Source organism: Leptopilina heterotoma, unplaced genomic scaffold, assembly GCF_015476425.1.
Source record: "Leptopilina heterotoma isolate Lh14 unplaced genomic scaffold, ASM1547642v1 Lhet_251, whole genome shotgun sequence".
Lineage (NCBI taxonomy): Eukaryota > Metazoa > Arthropoda > Insecta > Hymenoptera > Figitidae > Leptopilina > Leptopilina heterotoma.
The window spans coordinates 60,865-80,984 of NW_025110965.1; the positions used below are offsets into that span (position 1 = coordinate 60,865).

At 31.1% G+C, this 20,120-nt stretch overlaps 1 protein-coding gene across 1 annotated transcript in view; it reads left to right on the plus strand.

The window, feature by feature from the left end:
* Positions 1–20,120, plus strand: part of LOC122503251 — a 41,763-nt gene that overhangs the window by 7,919 nt on the left and 13,724 nt on the right. The window contains exons 2-3 of the mRNA XM_043613725.1: positions 10,680–11,105; positions 15,858–19,838. Of these exons, the coding sequence (XP_043469660.1) occupies positions 10,680–11,105; positions 15,858–19,838 (4,407 nt within the window). The remainder of the gene's footprint in view (positions 1–10,679; positions 11,106–15,857; positions 19,839–20,120) is intronic.

The window sequence follows — 20,120 nt, forward strand, 5'->3', positions numbered from 1 at the left end:
CACACATTCACTTTATTATTTTTGTATTTGTTTTTTAGATGAAATGGAAACTTTTTCAGCCCGGCACTCATTGATATTAAATAATTTCACAAAAATGGCCAGGCTAATTTCTATTCTGTACTTAATTTTGAAGAATTTTTCACCGAACAAAAATTTGAATTCGTAGATGTTCAGGACTAAAGTTTAGTATATAAAGTGTTAAATTAGCAAATATAGGACGTTCTTAAAACATTTTAATTCCACTGGGTATCTAAAATCGCTATTTGGAATTATAGCCAGCAGTCATATACATAAAATATAAACACAATACATTAGATTAAGGTAATAAGACCGGATTAGAAATAAAATAAATAAATACGGTAAAAACAGAATCAAGTACTTGAGCACTAACTACAAATAATAATGAATATATCCAAATTGAAGTATTTAAAAATATTTTTGTCATATCTGCGCCATTTCATTTAAATTGTTATAATCGTGTCCTTTGAGGATAAAAACTTTTTGGTATAGTTTTTGGTAAAATTTATTTTTGAATGTCGTGAAATGAAATCTCTTTTAATATTTTTCAACTTGCAAGCATGTAAAAATGCTATGTATAATAATGGCAGCACGAAATGCAGGCAAAATATCATGGGTGTCCCATATCCAGGAATGAATTATTATTTTTCAAGTGAATGTATTTTCGTAATTTTAATTCTTCCCAAGGAAAACAAAATTTTGCAGTGAATTACAACTTCCATATTTAACTACCAATCGGGAATTTAACCCTAGAAGCTGTACATTAATTTACTCACCCTCTAAGGAGTAACTGGAGTGTCCCGACACCCCACACTTTAAACTTGTTTTATAAGGTTTCTATTTGACGTAAAAAAATTAATTATAATGAATTGATTGGTTTTTTAGTAAGGAATACAATAAACCCAAAAAAACACCAAAAAATTGCAACATTGACTTTTTTCACAAAAAACGTAGTTTCTTAAAAATTTGACTAATTTAAAAACTATTTTAGGTTTTTAAAGTTAAATAGATACTAGAGCTGTGCAAAATAATTCGAATCGAACTGTTCGAATTTTTTCGCCTAGTTCGAATGTCGAAAATTCGACATTCGAGTTAGCTTAGTTCGAATGTCGGTTTTCGACATTCGAACTAGCCCAGTTCGAATGTCGAAAAACCGACATTCGAACTAACCCAGTTCGGATGTCGAATATTCGACATTCGACATTTCGGCGCCTCAAAACCGAACTAAACTCGGTTCGGTTCGAATTTTGCACAGCTCTAATAGATACACTTTTAGGGGAAAAAATTAGTTTTGTATTACTTCCAAAAAACATAATTATTTAAACATCTGAAGTGAAAGAAATTAAAGACAATTGACGAATAGTGAAAATCATAAAAATGAACTATAAAATGGACTTAAACAATTAATATTTACTAAAAATCGAGGAGGAATTTACTAGTAAAAATAGTGTACACTTGACTCCCTGTTCCACTTATTATCATTATTACCAAGTATTACCGAGTATTACTAAGTATTACCAAGTATTACCAATTATTATCAAGTATTACCTCTTATTACCAAGTATTACCTATTATTTTCAAAATATTCCCGCATTCAAAAATTTAACACTTTGAATTTCACTTTCTTATACGTAGAATTTACAACAAAATTATTTAAAAATCTTATTTAAAATAAAAACTACAATGAAACGCAGAGAAATAAATAATTAAATAGTTCGTACATACAATAGACAATAATAATTTAATTGAGAATTGTCTCCAGTTGACGGATTTAAAAATCAAAATATGTATTATTTTCTCGTCTTGAATTGCACTATTTGAATATTTTCCTTTAATTTTTTATATTTTTTATATTATTTGTTTATAAAATGTTAATAAAGAAATATGTTCTTCACGTCCTAAGAAAAGAATTAAAATTGTATTATATTCGTTAAATGTCTCCGAGTATGAAACTTAAATTAAAGGAGATAAAATTTATAACAGATTCCTCTAAACCGATTTTTGAATTTTTATTTGTTTATATTTTTTTGTTACTCAAAATTAACAATTTACAATATTTTTAGAAAAAATCATGTTTATTTTTTTATTTTTCCATTGCACATGATTGAAATCAATTTAAATTAGTCTAGTATATGTGCACCAGATAAATAATAATATGCATAATGCAATTTATTTAAATTGTTGAAAACAATATTAATTAACAAATAGATAACTTTGGTCATAGTTCATAAAACAATTGTTTTTTTGCAAACAAAATGTTTATTTAAGCAATTTATGCCTATTTTGCTAAAAAATTATTTTGAATTTAATAATTACTGAATATATTAACATTAAAATTAATAACTTATGAAATGATTCTGTAAATTAATATTTAATGAAAGTTTTAATTAACAATTCTTAATACCTCTAATATACATTAAAATATTATTAACAATATAGAATTTATAATTTAAATTTGACTGTCATATACTACATTTTTCTGTAGTATATTTTTTTGTATAAAAATGTTTTTTTTTTATAAAATACAACTTTTTCATGCATAACCTATCAATTTATACTTTATCAGATGATTTTAACTGATTAAAAACGATTTTTAAAAAAAATTGAATTTACTTATCTTGACAATTTTTCTAACGTTACGGAGTAACTGGGGTGTCCAGACACCCCAGACGTATTTTAACAGGAGATAGAGCTCTTCCTAGAGCAAAACTTTTCGCGGCACATACAAAAACATCTTTGGCATGGCGAAGAATAAGGATGTATAACTTTTGTTTTACTTCGAATTTTGCAATAATATTTTAGGAGAGTATTCTTGACACTATAAGAAATCCGAAAATAAAAACAAAAAAAAATCGATTTTTTTGACATTTTGAACTGGAATGTCCCCTTAACGGATTTGTTAACTTCTGATAAAATCGCATATTTTGTTGAATGAAACTGAAGTTTCCAACGTTTACGTCAACGAAATGAGATAAAAACTTCAATTTTTAAATACTCAATTGACTTTCCCTCCCCGATTGGATTAAAAATCAGAAATTATTTGCATCTTAATCTTTAGAAAAATTCTTTTCTCAGTTTGCGTCAACGAAAATATTACTGACTTCATTTTTATTATTTTGAGGCATTTATAATAGAATAGTTAATATGACTTATGATGACAAGAATAACCTGAAGTTTTCTGTTAGTATATAGGAATTAAGTATTATAAATTACATGATAACAAAAGTAGGTAAAAAAAGATGAAATAATGAATCTCAATAATAATAAATAAGAATAAATAATTTTTTTAAAATAGTTAATAAAACTGTTCCTTTTATTGGGCCTAACTAGATTCTCTAGGTAGAACCAGGCTAGAAGAGCGTGACGTTTCAACCTAGGGCCTACAAGGATAAACAAGCTAGGACCAAGTTAATAAAGGGGAAATCTAGGTAGAACCAATAAAGGGCCATTAGAAAATTTCCACACGGGATGGGAATACTTTGAATTTTGCTTGGGGTGTCCAGACACCCCAGTTACTCCTTCCAGGGTTAATTTTATTGGGAAAAACTAATAATTAGTTACATTAACTATTTCATTAAGAAAATATTACTGTTTGAATCAGTAAATGACTTTTCCTATCAAATACTATTTCTAACTAACTCAAATTTACAGAACAGTATTTGACAATTTGTAGTACCTTATGCGTTTGTAGTATTTAAATTAATGTATTAAGAATTAATCCTAATTTTCCACCAGCTTTTGGAGTTATGTAGAGTCTAATTCGAACTAATTGTATCGCAAGTAGACCCTACGTTACGACATCTAAAATAAGACCTGCTATATTGTAGGCTGAATGTAGGGCTTAAATTTTGCCAAATAAAAATATTACATCAATAAAAATTAAAGAAAAAAGCAATTTTTTAAAAACGAATTAATATAATAAAACTTTTTTAATTAGATAAGAAAATTCCCGGTTTGGGAAAAAATTCCCGATTTTTACTGGTCGAATTAAATTTCCGGCCATTTCTCGGTTTTCCTTCGCGGTTGATAGACACTCTGTTAAATGTATTAGTAGAAACTATAACACGTTTTCGATTCCCACATGGGAATCTACATGGGATACACTTTCATAAAGGAAACTATATGGATTCCCGTGTAAAAAAGTGCTCATTCAAAAATTGGCAACTGCTCGCCCTCGTTACGAAATATACTATTTTAGTACAGCGTATTGGTATCTAATTCATATTGCACTAGTACGAAATAATAGAGTATGTTCATACCAGTACGATACTAGTATAAAAACGGTAAGTCGTACGTTTAGAATTCTAAAATTGCCAAAGTACTCCGTAAGAATATAATAATAGGTATAATACCAGTTCGTCGGAGTTTCGCTCGAACTGTCGATCAGTTCAAATTTATAATATTTGATACTTTTCAAATTTATAGTGATTCCTGTTATTTTATGATGTACTGTGTTTTTCTATCAATTTTTTATTACCCGATATAGTGAACTATTGTTTTTTGTGTTTTATATGTGGAACAGTTGCAATTATCATTTCTGCAATTTTTCTAATTGTAATATAGAAAACAGTTATTTTTCATACTACGTGTTTCTGTGGTGAAAAATAATGATTAAACTATGCATCTCGTTTCAGTGCACCTTTTGAAGTGAATATAGTTGTCCTATTTTTATGTGCATTCCCCTTTTGATGTGCATCTTTTCTTTTTTACCCATGTTTATCATTCCTGGCATCTTTGGAAAGGATTTTGATATAACGGTTTTACGTTCTGAGGTATTGTTATATTGCTAAGCATCTACATTGTCCACAATGGAGGAAGAGAGATGGAATCAATTGTTTACACAAATGAATGATGTCACTTCGTCCCAATCGGAACTTAAGAAAGGAATATCTACAATTAACAATGTTTTGGAAACGATGAACAGTAAATTCGACAAACTTGAAAATAGAATACAATCTGTGAAAAAAAATTCCGTTCATTCTGATAGATATCAAAGAGCAAAAAATATTGTTCTCTTCAACCTGGAAGATTCCGATGCAATTAACAACGAGTTAATAAAAGTGATAGGTCAAATTTTCAATGCAATTGATCTCAATATCCCCGATCTGGCTATCGAAGATGCTTTCCGCCTCGGAAAAAATAAACCTAATCGACCGGTATTAATTAAGTTCATTGGTGCAAGATAGGTAAAACTGGCATTTAAGAAGGTGAAATAGTTTAAAAACAATAAATTTTTTATAGCAAACGACCGCACCGCTGAAGAGAGAGAACAGCACAGACAGTTATTGCATAAAGTCCATAAAATGCAAGATAAGGGTATAAGAGCGAAAATAATTAAAAATAAGATTCAAATTCTTAAGGACTATAAATTCGATTCTGTTTTAAATAATTCTCTGAAACCTTTTTCAAGAAGTCAAGATACAGCAAAGTCAAGCGATCCCACTCTTCAAAATTCCCCCGAAAGTGAAAATTCCCTTTCCATTCAACCTAATAGTGTAAAGAGGAAGAGGGGACCGAAACCAAAGGTACACTCTATACTTTCGAGTTCAAAATCAATGAAGGATTTCTTATCGCCTGGTACGCCCAAATAAACGGATGGTGGGGAGCATTCGAATAGTCCTCCTGCTGCTAAGAAGTTGAATTTGAACGAAGGCAAATAGCAACGAGATAATAAGGAAAAAGCAATTCAGAATCCTGGTTTCAGTGTATCCCATAAATGCAATAATTTGGAGCTAGGTAAAATAGTTTTTTGGAATGCTCACGGAATTAATAACATAATTGACATTAAGAACAATATTAACACTCAGGATATTGTATGTATTTGTGAGACCTGGAATGAGACGGACTTGGTCAGACCCCTACTTTGTAATAACGATTTCAAATATATTCAGGCTCGAGCAACGAGAAACAACAAGTATGGAAGAGCGAAGGGAGGCCTTCTCATGATTTTCAACTTACGTTTGTATACAGCTACTGTAATATCAATTCTTAATAATCAAATATTTGTAAAATTTACAGTGATTTCGAATAATTTTTGTTTTATACTAGGTCTTATCTATATTGCTCCGGATGAATGTCTTGAATCTTTCTTAGATGATTTTAACTGTAATATTGACAAATTTTTTTCTGACTTTCCAAATACACCGTTAATTGTAGGCGGTGATTTTAATTCAAGAGTGGCTGATTTAAATCAACTGGATCATGACTCTTTTCAATTTTCTAATTCTGTTTTTAGTAAAAGAGTATCTCTCGATAAAATTTTAAATAGCAGGGCTAAATCTCTTGTTAATAATTTATAACTAAATGATCTCATTTTACTTAATGGTCGTTGCTTGGGAGACGTCCCAGCTAATTTTACTTTCTTGGGTCCAAATGGCGCGAGCGTAATAGATCTGGCTTGGTGCTCGACGGAAGCCCTTCCTTTTATTCAGGGTTTACAAGTCCTTCAATTGGCCACTCTTTCAGATCATTTTCCCCTGGTTTTAGATATTTCATTTGTTCTTGGTAACATTTCAAATGTGAAATCACTCAAATTTCAATTTAATAATGAAAAAGCTAATCTATTTTCGTGTTGCATGGCTAACAAAAAAGAAGTGGCTAATACGAATTGTGACATAAATGGGCTGAATTCGACTTTAATTTTAATAATAAAGGACGTCGCTTCAAGTTTAGAAATGTGTACTTTTTCTGTAAATAACAATAACTTTGTAAAGAATAAACCTTGGTTGGATAAGGAATGTAGGTCAGCTAAAAAACGTGTTAAGGATGCGCTGATGATATGCAAGGGTGATAAATTTTCAAACTTATCTAGAAATTTATATTATAAAGAAAAGCATAAATATATAAAAATTATTAAGTCTAAAAAAGAAAAATTTGATAAGGCTCGAGTTGATGCAGTGAACAATTGTAAATCTACTTCTCACTTTTGGAAGATTATCAACGCATCCCGGCCTAAATTGTACCAAAAATCGCCTATTGATTTGGAATCAACTACAATTTTTTTAAAAACTTGCCTAATAACTGGATTTTATATATGAACAATTTATTTAATAAAATTTTAGATTTAGAAGAGGTACCTAGAGAGTGGGGTAATTTGTCCACTATTATGTTTTATAAGAAAGGTGATTCCATGGATCCTGACAACTATAGACCAATTACATTAGCGAACTGCGTAGCAAAAATTTTTACCCAAATTTTGTGCAATAGACTGGTTTTATGGGGAGAAAATAGAAATCTCATCCCTGAATCACAAGCAGGTTTCCGGAAAGGAAGAAGTTGTGTAGACAACCTATTTAGTCTTTCGTCAATTATTCAGATTCATTTAAGCAACCCGGGCTCTGTTGTTTACGCCGCATTTATCGACTTTAAAGGGGCCTTCCCATCTGTTTCTCACCAACTTTTATGGAATAAGCTATATTATCTTGGTCTAAGTTCTAAAATAATTAACATTAAGCGTGATTTTTATTCGAAGGCTTCCACTTGTATTAGAACGAATGACGGTTTTACTAAAAATGTTAATGTTACGCGAGGGGTATTGCAGGGAGAGGTTCTCAGCCCACTTGAGTTTTTGTTGTTCATTTCTGATATGGAGGATTTTTTTATTGAGCGCGATTGTAAAGGAATTTCGATTGACAGTTCTACTGAAGTTAATATGTTGGGTTATGCTGATGATTATGTGCTCCTGGCTGACTCACCGATTGAACTTAATAAAAAGCTTAGAGCTTTACATGATTACTGTGTCTTGAATCAGCTAGAAGTAAACATTAATAAAACAAAAACTGTAATTTTTACCAGGTCCGGTAACTCGAAGGCAAAAAGGTTTAAATTAATTAAATTTGGCGAGAGCTATGTGGAAGTGACAAATGAATATGTTTATTTAGGAGTTCCCTTTCATAACTCTTGCTCGTTTTTGCCAGCCGCTAAAAAATTTAGTAGTGCTGCTAATACAGCAGTAGGCTCGATCTTAAGAACTATTTTCTCGGTCGGGGTAAGCTCATGGGAATCTTGTACTAACCTTTTACAAAGTTGTGCACTGAGCACATTGTTTTATGGTTGCGAGGTGTGGGGAATAAATTTCGTAGAGCTTATCGAGAGGATTCAACTGTCCTTTTTTAAAAGATTATTGAACCTTCCTATCTGCACTCCGAATTGCGCGGTAAGATTGGAAACAAAAAGTCTACACCTTGCTTATAAAATTTTCAAAATTAATCTATCCTGGATCAATAAAATTTACTTAATGAGTAGTTCTCGGTACCCCAAAATATGCTTTGAAAAATTATTAAAACTTGCGAAAAATAACCCAAGTAATAAATTTAATTAGATTGCTCGACTAAAATCAGAATTTTTTGACCCGTGTGGCCTATCGAATCTGTGGGACAAAATGAGCCCGCAGGATTTTTACCTTGACCAGAAGATGGTTCTAGAGAAATTTGAGCACTTTATTAGATCGCGCGACATGGAGAGTCTTAGAAACTCTAAAAGCCTAGAGATTTATCCCCATATTTTTAATGAGACAAGGAGTCAAAACTACCTTTTTTTGAGTATGCCTATTTTTTATAAAAAAATTTTTGCTCAGTGCCGACTCCTGAATAAACATGTTTCTAGAATTGTTTTTAACAATGGAAAATTTGTATTCGACTCTGATGCATATTGTACTTTTTGTAACCTTGAGAAAGAAAGCTTATATCATATCCTTTCTGCCTGCCCGGCCTGGAAACATTTATTTGAGGTAATATATAATTGCGAACTGAATAATCTTGAGCCAGTGGACAGGTGCCTAAATGTTTTGTCGTCCAGTAATAGGACATTAATTAAAGGAATTGTAAATACTCTTATTAAGGTCATGTCTAGTCGTTTTTGAAATGTACATTTCGTCTTGTGTCTTATATTATTGGTTTTTCTATTTTTATGTACTTATATGAATTTAAATGAAAGATTTAGCCTTTAAAAAAAATAAAAATGATGTGTCCCTGACTTTTACATTATTTTACTTTGAATGCAAAATTTTGTATTAATGCGTTTCTAAACATTTATCCAGTGATCAAAAAACTATTTTATGACGAATTCGCACCCGAAAATAACGACGAATCAACTGAAAAAATTAAATATATAGTGTTTTCAAATGTGCCAGCTTTACACTGTAGCAGAAAAAAAAGATTTTAATGTAATTAAATAACTGTCATGAGTGTCCCATCTTGAAAATTGGTTAATTACTATTTTATATTCAACATTAGTATAAAATTAATAATAATTTTGGATTCTTTTTCGAATGATACAAGAGTTGTCGATATAATTATAACCTGTTTAACATATAAGCAAAAACGAGCAAAATGTCATGAGTGTCCCACAAAGGAGAAGAGCCCTTAAGGTCTATATTTTGTCCATTTGGGATTTTGATTTTAATCATTGAAATGTATGTTTTTATAACTAAAGGGTTTTTTTAATCAAAAAAGGAAAGGAATAAGACACAAAATTTTTAAATTATAATCCAATTGACTCAGAACTTGTTATTAGGGGATTTTGACGTCGATGATTACGAATCTGAAGTCAAAATTCGAAAATTCAAAATGGCGGACACAATATGGCGAACTTAAAGCGTAGAATCTATACTTCAAAATTTTTCAAAGTACAGCATATGTGCTTCAGAGTACAGAATCTGTCCAATAGTGGCACTGCTGCTGCGTTCAACCTGGGGTACTGATGCTGAACTATGTCGAATTCAGATTCTGTGCTTTTCTTTTCTCAGTGTACTTAAGAAAAATATTTTAAGTAAAGTAAAATTTTATTTAAAAAAATAAATTAAAAAAATGATATTAGAACTTTTAAAAATTGAACAAAAATGAACATTGGACAGAAGCATCGAAGACAGCCAAAGGCCGTCTGAGGCGCTGGTCTTATATAAAATAAAGAATGTATATAATAGCTGAATTAACTGTAGTTAATTCAAAGAGTAAAAAAGCCGTACGAAAGCTGGACATTTTCTAAAAGCCTAGTAACCCTGGTAACCCTAGTTTCAACCGAATTCCATGAGTTTTACAAAATTCTTTGTTGAACAATGAATATAATAATTAAATTGAAATCGATTGAATATTTTTTTCCCAACGAATGTAATAACCTTTCGATATACTAAATGCAATTTTGCATAAAATTCGATGTTTGAAAAATTAATGGCTGTTTTGAAACTGAAGGAAGTGGGGAGTAATGAAACAGCGTCAGAAGGAGATGATGTTAGTTTAACCTAATTAGAATTTTTATAAGCCTTTAGTATTAATCATGAATGATTCCAATGTTTCATGTAATATTGCAAGTAATTTAAATATTGATTTTTAACTCCTTGACAGTCTATGGCACAATACAGCCCATTTAAAGTCATGCCACCACAAAAATAGAATAATAAATCTAATTTGATTTAAGTATAGGTGGGTATTCTAAAGTTTTTATCCAATATGGAGGAATTTTTGAAATTTCTATCGGTGTTTCACAACTCCCCACCTTTTTTTGAAAAATCAAAAACAGTTTTTTGAAAAATAAGCAAAATTTTAAATCCGTTCTGTATCATAGAATTCAAGAAGAAAATTTTTTTATAATATTTTTGACCCGACAACAAAACCCGTTTCACAACTTCCCATTCTCCCCTACTAAATAAATATATTATGTTTTAGTTGCACATCAAAATTGGAAGGAAGCTTTCGTATTATTAGAAAAATTGGATCCGGAAATCGAAATTCAAATTAAAAATTTAAATAGGACAGAAGGGAGCTGGTTAGACGGGTCTATAGATTCTTTTAAAACGTCTCAAATTAACAGCAATTCTACACCATTAAATGGATCAATGAATTTATCGCAAGATCGTGTTCTTTTTGATTCATCGGTACAACTAAAGAATGCACGTGTAGTTTTGGAAAATTTGTCATTTTCACATACAGAGTCAAATAATACTAGTGCTCCGCACAGTGGTGCGTCCGAGCTATTAGACATACTAGGAGAGACTTGGATGAACAGCTCAACTGACCCTAATGGATTTAATGAAAATGTATTTCAGTCAACTCGTTTAAGTGTATCCAAAGACACATCGACTTGTGAGTGTGGTAAGTGCCATTAGAATAAAACCAACCTAATTTTTTTTACTTACTGCTACTGGTAATAAGTAATTTACTTTTTTACATTCTGCTTTTAATCTCTTGTTGCTTAATATTTATTATATATCTATTGTATATTAAACTAATAACACGTACCCTCAATAAGATTTTGCTGTCCCGTAAAGGCGATTTCTAATGCCTAAAAACGAACACCCTCTCCCTTAAGCATCTAATTTTCCATGTTAACTGTTGTAAATTCATCTTCTACAGAAATTTTTAAAAAAACGTTTTTTATGTTAAGGAGAGGTTCCCATTGCAGGAGTAAAAAAAACCGATTTCTTTTTTATTCCATTTTTTGAAAGTTATATATGTGACCGGGTCTGAGAAAAGGGACCTACTTACCAAAAAAACGATTTTTTTATGATGGTTTCTCATAGTTTAAGGTCCTAGAAATACAATGCAATCAGTCCCGATTGTTAAAAAATTTTTTTGCAATTGAACCGCCGGATCGTAGAAGGGCATATAGCCAATGTAATTCAAATGGGCTATATGCCCTTCTACGATCCGGCGGTTCAATTGTTTAAGGAGGATGGTGACTGAAATAAAAATGTTAAGAATTTTTTGAAATTTGGAAAAACTCGTTGTTAACCCTTAAACCGCACACTGCCGAATCCATCCTTAAACCGCACACTGGGTGTGCGACACCCGGGTACTTTTAAGTGTGTTCTCCAAGCTGGAATAGGATATTATCTTTTGGAAAAATTATCTTATATAGCTCAGTACATCTATTTTGAAGGAAAATAGGTTTCATAATCATTTATTTAATTTTAATAATTAAAAAAGAGTTTTTTAAAACTACTGAAATTACCTTAAACCAAAAACTGGGTGTCAAACAAGCAGAAATTTTTCGCCGACAACTTCATAAAGTTATCAAATACACAAAGACACTTGGGAGACTAATGTCCCTCACGGAACATAAAGTTAAGTACAAAATGTATCGTCCAATAACGACACATGTTCAATTTTTACGAATTTAACCGAAATATTAGAGTAAAAAGCTAGAATATGGGTGTCGCACACCCAGGGTGCGGTTTAAGGGTTAAGAATGTCTAAATTATAGAACAATTTTTTTTTTAATTTTTTACTGTCCCGTTTTTGAAAATTTAATTGTTGAAATTGCATGTTTTTATATGGGCTCTTATGGGGAGTGTTATGTAAAGTGCACTATTTTGGTAATAACTTGTGTAAAAAAGTTAAACTTTTTTTAAAAATCATACTCTTTTAAAGTTTAAGGCGTACTTGCGTTTGCGAAGGCAAAAAATAGGCCTCACTTTAATGTTTTTTTTCACAGTCATTTTATTTAAAATATTAAAAACGATTTTTGCACCTTAAAGTACATTATAAAAACTAAAAAAAGAAAATTTTTTTTCGATTTTTAACCGTTATTTACGATTCTTAGAGGGCCCTAAACATTGCGATCTCAAATTTTTAAGAGTTTGCGGTGCCCCGCATAGAGCCTCTCTTGACTGTCTAAAATCAAAAAAACAAAATTTGTTCTTTCGTATACATTTATACCTAGTGGACGTATATGATGAAATTAAAAAAAAGTAAAAAAAACGAAAATGCGGTACTTTTAAAGTCAATTTTTAAGAAATGATGATTTTGATCTTTTGAATTTTTGACTTTAAAAGTACCGCATTTTCGTTTTTTTTTACTTTTTTTAAATTTCATCATATACGTCCACTAGGTATTAATGTATACTAAAGAATAAATTTTGTTTTTTTGATTTTAGACAGTCAGGAGAGGCTCTATGCGGGGCACCGCAAACTCTTAAAAATTTGAGATCGCAATGTTTGGGGCCCTCTACGAATCGTAAATAACGGTTAAAAATCGAAAAAAAATTTTCTTTTTTTAGTTTTTATAATGTACTTTAAGGTGCAAAAATCGTTTTTAATATTTTAAATAAAATGACTGTGAAAAAAAAACATTCAAGTGGGGCCCATTTTTTGCCTTCGCAAACGCAAGTACGCCTTAATACTTTTGGAATAATTTAAAAAAATAATTGACTAAACCGACTGTCCTGATTTTTAGAAATAACATTAAAACTGACGTAAAATTACAGATTTTCTAACCTCTCTAACATAATACACAGAAACGTGGCAACGTCGCATAATGTAATCATATACGAATGAAATCTTATTCAGTGTTACCAACACTGTTTCTAGCATGCATATGGAATGCGCTGTTGTCACGATCTCCATGCTCATAACATTTTTTTACAAAATTTTTTTTACCTAATTAAATAATTATTTTTTAAAATATTTTTTAAGAATAATGAATTGGAATTATTAAAAATACTATTTTTTATGTCTAATATATTAAGTATTGCATATTTCACTTTTAAAATATATATTAAAACAGTTGGTATTTGCAGTTTTAATCCCATATAAAAGCATGTGAATTCCCCTCTCGCCGCCTGCCCCGAAAAGACAGTCACCATCCTATTTAAACAAATTTTAAAAAAAATGTTTTTTTAAATTTTTTTTATGAAAATATAAGTAATTTTAAGACAAAAATTACTCTTGGTTGTCTAAGTGTCAAGAATATTTCCCCTAAATCTTTAATTGAATGCCTAAACCATTTACAAAAAATTCGACTTCATTTCTCGAAGATGATCCCCAAGTATACCCGTCATCGGCAACCTGGTTGTGCAAGTCAACAAATAACTGTGGATTATTGTAGAGTTCAGAATTATTCATTATTGTATCAGTTCTGAACTTGCATAAAAAATTTCAGACCTCTAGGGCATTCGGAAGTCTTTTAAATTAATTTTGAAAATTCCATAATTTGACTTTTGCAAAGTAAATTGTTTATAACAATTACAGGGTTATTTGAACAATTATTTAACCATGAAAATTGGATTCAGCAAAAAAAAATACATAAAGAACACTCATCATGTTAATTTAAATATAAAATATTCCAAGAAATCTAATTTATTTGGATAGAAAACTTTAAACGCGTTTTTCTCGAAAAGATGATTTTCGTAAGTAGGTCCCTTTTCTCAGACCCGGTCACATATGTGTAGAATAAGTGTGTAAAGCCCTTTTTTACCCAAAGAATAGTTTCGTTTCTATAGAGTCTTGAACTCACCGGCGTCCCGAGGACTGAGTAATAAATATCAGGCAAATCGAATCGATTTTTAAAAATTTTGCAAATCTGACATCAGAATCTTAAACAGGAACCCTAAAATCCTATAAGAATTTATCATATACGCAAATTGAACAAGAATGTCAAAGAATATAATTATTAAACAAAAATGTTTCTAAAACTTTAAACAAATTTTTCTCGAAACAAGATTAAAGGTAACTAAATTCTGATGGGGTTATACCTATAATATGATCCAATTGTTAACATTAGAGATGTTTTACAAGAGGTCAAATATGAAAAAATAATGCAAAAACGCAGTTTTTTAAAAAAGTGTCTGCCATTTTGTCATTTGTTAACTTTTTAACTATTTTATAGGTATAGCGTATTCTTGAGGATATCATCTTCGTAAAACTTTTTGAGTTTTTGTTTTAGACTCAAAATTGCGCAGTGTAAAGTGCCCACCGTTTCCCTTGTCTAAAAAACATTGTTTACTAAGCGTCATATCGGCCGCCATTTTGATTTTTTTACATGAAATACACTCAAATTCCGGTTTAGCGGACACCGATGTAGCAGACTTTTTGGGTTGGGATTAAAGATTTTCTTTGTCCTTTCTCGTTACAGGTATAGTTTTTATTGTTCGCTTTAACGGACGACTCCCCCAGACAGTCCGCTAAACCGGCGTTCGAGTGTATATGTGACCGGGACTGAGAAAAGGGACCTACTTACCAAAAAATCGATTTTTTTATGATGGTTTCTTATAGTTTAAGGTCCTAGAAATACAATGCAATCAGTCCAGATTGTTAAAAAAAATTTTTTTTAATTGTTTAAACAAATTTTAAAAAAATTTTTTTTTAAAATTTTTTTTATGAAAATATAAGTAATTTTAAGACAAAAATTACTCTTGGTTGTCTAAGTGTCAAGAATATATTCCCTAAATCTTAAATTGAATGCCTAAACCATTTACAAAAAGTTCGACTTAATTTCTCGAAGATGATCCCCAAGTATACCCCGTCATCGGCAACCTGGTTGTGCAAGTCAAAAAATAACTATGGATTATTGTAGAGTTCAGAATTATTCATTATTGTATCAGTTCTGAACTTGCATAAAAAATTTCAGACCTCTAGGACATCCGGAAGTCTTTTAAATTAATTTTGAAAATTCCATAATTCGACTTTTGCAAAATAAATTGTTTATAACAATTACAGGGTTGTTTGAACAATTATTTAACCATGAAAATCGGATTCAGCATAAAAAAATACATAAAGAACACTCATCATGTTAATTTAAATGTAAAATGTTTCAAGAAATCTAATTTATTGGGATAGAAAACTTTAAAGGCGTTTTTCTCGAAAAGTTGATTTTGGTAAGTAGGTCCCTTTTCTCAGTCCCGGTCACATATGTTTTAAAAGTTCAAGGATGTATCTTTATTTAGAAAAAAAATTACATCTCTAAGTCATAACTGCTCCCCGTAGAACATTGTCAAAGTTTGTGTTGATTTTGGCCTCCGCAATGGGAACCTTCCCTTAATATTCTATTAAACTGAATTTTGATCCAAACTAAACTAAATTTTACCAATGTATATACACCGACTATTATTATTCTTTAATTATTTAGATCATGAAGCAGCCTATTCTACCTCACCACGTAAATTAATTCAATCGGAAACTTTTATTGTCAACAAAGATGAGGTGAATGAAAAACATAAACTCCAGATATCTGAAGAGCAAAACCTTTCACATGGTTGTAGATCCGCAGAAGAACTTAAAAGGGATTTAAAAGTTTTACTTCGAAATGATGATGTCAGTCAACTCAAAAATAAATCGGTGAAATTAAATACTCACCAATCACAAGAGTTTGAAAACACGAATGGAGATATTTCAATTAATTCTGTTGAACAAGATTTTTCACATTATAATAGATGCACCGAAGCACCTGAGAAGGAAAAAAAGATTTTAGTTAGTAATGATCTCGAAAGTAAATTCAAAAATAATTATGTAGAAGCTGATACTCACCTAAAAAAAAATATTAATGAGGATTTAATTCTTTCTATTGAGAAATCATATTCGCATAATAGTAGAGACACCGTAGTACCTGAAAATGAAATAGAAGTTTTAGTAAAAAATGATGGTCACAGACACGTTAAAAGTGAACTTGTCAAAGATCAATCTCTTCTATCAGGACAGACTCAACTTGAAAATAGAAATTCTGTAATTCAAACCGTTCATCAATCCCCTTCGCATAACAGTAAATTTGCTGTAGTAACTGAAAGACAAATTGGAATGTTAATTAATAATGGCGTCAATAATCAAATTCCTCCTCTCTTGCCGGAACAGATTGAAATTATACATGGAGATTGTATAATTCATACCATTGAAAAAGAGTCTTCACATTTCAGTAAATGTTGCGTAGTACCTGTAAGAGAAGTAAAAGTTTTGATCAATAATGATTGCAACAGTAAATTAAAAGATAAGCATCTGGAAAGTTGTACTCACCAGTCAGAACATGTTAATGCAGATTCAACAATTCATCCCGTTAAGAAATCTTCACTTGACAGTAGCTTGGACGAAGTACCTGAAATACCAATTAAAATATTAAGCAGCAATGACAATAATCCATTCAAAAATGATCTCGACAAAAATATTCCTCAACTGTTAGAACAGTTGAAACAAATAAATGGAAATTCATTAGCAGATTCCTCTGAGAAAATTTCTTCAACTGGTTGTAAATCTCCCATGATACCTGAAAAGCAAGAAGAGTTTCCAATTAATAATAATTGCAACAGAGAATTAATATATAAGCATCTGGAAAATTATACTCACCAGTCCGAACATATTAATGCAGATTTAACAATTCATCCCGTTAAGAAATCTTCACTTGACAGTACCTTGGACAAAGTACCTGAAATACCAATTAAAATATTAAGCAGCAATGATGACAATAATCCATCGAAAAATGATCTCGACAAAAATAATCCTCAACTGTCAGAACAGTTGAAACAAATAAATGGAAATTCATTAGCAGATTCCTCTGAGAAAATTTCTTCAACTGGTTGTAAATCTCCTATGATACCTGAGAAGCAAGAAGAGTTTCCAATTAATAATAATTGCAACAGTGAATTAATAGAAAAACCCCTTGTAACTCCGACTCACTTACTTCATCCAGTTAAGGAATTATCTCTGCTTGACAGTAGATTGATTTCAGTTCCTGAAAATCAAATTGAATTTTTAAACATTGGTGACGACAACGTTAAATGTAATAATCAACCAGTAGAAGTACTTACTCATTTACAAGAACATTTTAAACATACTGAAAAAGTGAGCAATCTGGACCAATTTGTAGACATTGCAAATTGTGAAATTCTATTTGTTGATGAAAATTCTGAACAAATAGTTAGTGATAACTTTCAAGGATTTATAAATGAACTCGATGTAGACAATTTTACTCAAACTGGTGCCGCCACTATTATTTCAGATGGTCAAGCAATTGGTTCTGTTCTTAACAACAATTTTGGAAATACTGATTTAAATCCCTCTCGTTCTACTAAACCTAAAATAATTGAATCCATTATAATTAAACCCAATGAGAGAAAATTATTAGCTTCTACAATCAACGATAAAAGTACATTAATTGAAGTTAATCAGTTGTCAAATTCGGAAATTTATTCACAATCTTCTACGGTCGCAGAATTCGAAGATATTATTGAAATCCCAGAAAATGAGGAGGATGATGATGATGAAGATGATTTATGCGATAAAGATTATTTACCCCAAGATGATGAAGATGAGTCTGATGAAGAAGAATTCGATGATGAAGAAGAGGTCTTAAACAAAAGTTCTGAAAGTACCTTGAATTCTACTCAAGACAGTACTGCTCAGAAGTCTCAACCAAATACATCTTTTTCTTATTTATGTGCTCTTTCTAAAAAGTCAGCTGTACCGGCAGAAAGCATGCAAGTTCCTCCATCCTTGGGTAAATCCGGGAAATCAAAACAACACTTTTGCTGCTTTTGTAATACTTTGCAATTGCAGATTGCGCGCCATTTAAGAAGATGTCATAAAGAAGAACCTGCAGTAAAAAATTTCATGTCCATGAAAAAAAATACTAATGAAAAACGTAAAGCAATTGGTGTTTTAAGAAAGAAGGGGGATTTTATTTACAACACTAGTGAAGATCACAATAAAGGATTCTTAATAACGGTTCGAAGACCACAGTTAAAACTAAAGAAAACAGCAGAAGAGTTTGTTAATTGCCCCAAATGTTACGGATTTTATACTAGGAACAACATTCGTCACCATTATGCAGAATGCACACAATCGAATTCATCGAATGCAAGATGCATTTTACAAAACGCCGCACGTCAAATCGGACGAGTACATCAAGATGCGAGCTACAAAATGAGACATAAAATACTTCCTGTTCTTCAAAAAGACGACATTACTAACATTATTAGATACGATAGGCTAATAATTCTATTTGGAAACTTGCTTTCGGTAAAGTATAAGAAACCTCAACAAGATAACATGATCCGATCTCAGTTAAGATTACTCGCCAGATTCGTCTTAGCATTAAAACAAATTGTTCCGGAAATCGACGATTTAGCGGCAGCATTTCACCCGAGCTTCTTTAATAACGTGTTGGAAGCTGTGAATATTGTCGCAGGGTTTAATGAGGAAACGCAAATTTACGCAGCCCCAAGCACAGCATCTGCTTTAGGAACGGCTCTTAGAAAATGTAGCCTGATTCTAAAATGTGAGTATATTACTCTTATGGACAAGACAAAAAAAGGATTGGTTGAAGATTTTATGGTTGTTTTTGACACTAAATTCGGAATTTATGTTAACAAAAATGTTGCTGAAACCCAGATCGACATGCAGCGAAAGAAACAAGTCATCCTTCCAAATGTAGATGATATAAGTAATTTAATCTCTTATTTAACAAAGCTACGCGATGAATCATTCCAGTCACTTCAGAAAACATTTTCGATCGAAAATTGGAAAATTTTAAGTGAGTCAGTCTTGATATACCTAATGGTATTTAACCGAAGGCGTCGTGGTGAAATGCAGTTTTTAACTGTTGAAGATTTCAATAATCGATTAGAAATTGACGAAAGCGATGATTTGTATAAATATCTACCAGAAAGAGGGAAGCAAGCTTCTTCGGAATACAAGCGTCTGCTTATACGTGGGAAAAAGGACCGACCAGTTCCCGTTTTAATTTGTCAAAGATCATTGGAATGCATGCTACTTCTTAAAAAGTTTCGGAAGGATGCAGGAATTCATAAAAAAAATACATATTTTTTCGCTGTGCCTGGTAAAGATATAAATAGATTCAAATCCTTGGAAGCTTGCGATCTATTAAGAAAATATTCAAACCTTTGTGGCGCGAAAAAACCCGAGACTCTCAGAGGAACTGCATTGCGTAAACACTTGGCTACAACTTGCTCCTTAAATTATTCAGAAAAACGAATCAGCACAGTGGCAAAGTTTATGGGTCATGATTTGAAAATCCATAAGGAGATATATCAGCAACCGACGGCGGCAACTGATATAGTGGAAATGTCCGATGTTTTGAAAAAAGCCCAAACTCCTAATATAGGTATTTATTTAACTCAATTAATTATGATTTAACTTGAGCATCATAGTGTTTCAAATGGCGTCGCGAGTGAGAGCTCGTGCATTTTTCCATGCAAAGGTTGTAACAATAAAATTTAAGTAATGAGTTTAAATATAGTTTAGTCTTTATATTAGTAGGGGAGATTGGGGAATTGTGGTCCACCTCCATTATTTAATAATATTTATAAGTTTGTTCGCCCAATTTTTTTTAATTTCCTTTCGTCCATCCAAAGTAAATTTTTAATTAGCATTTCATGACTTAAGA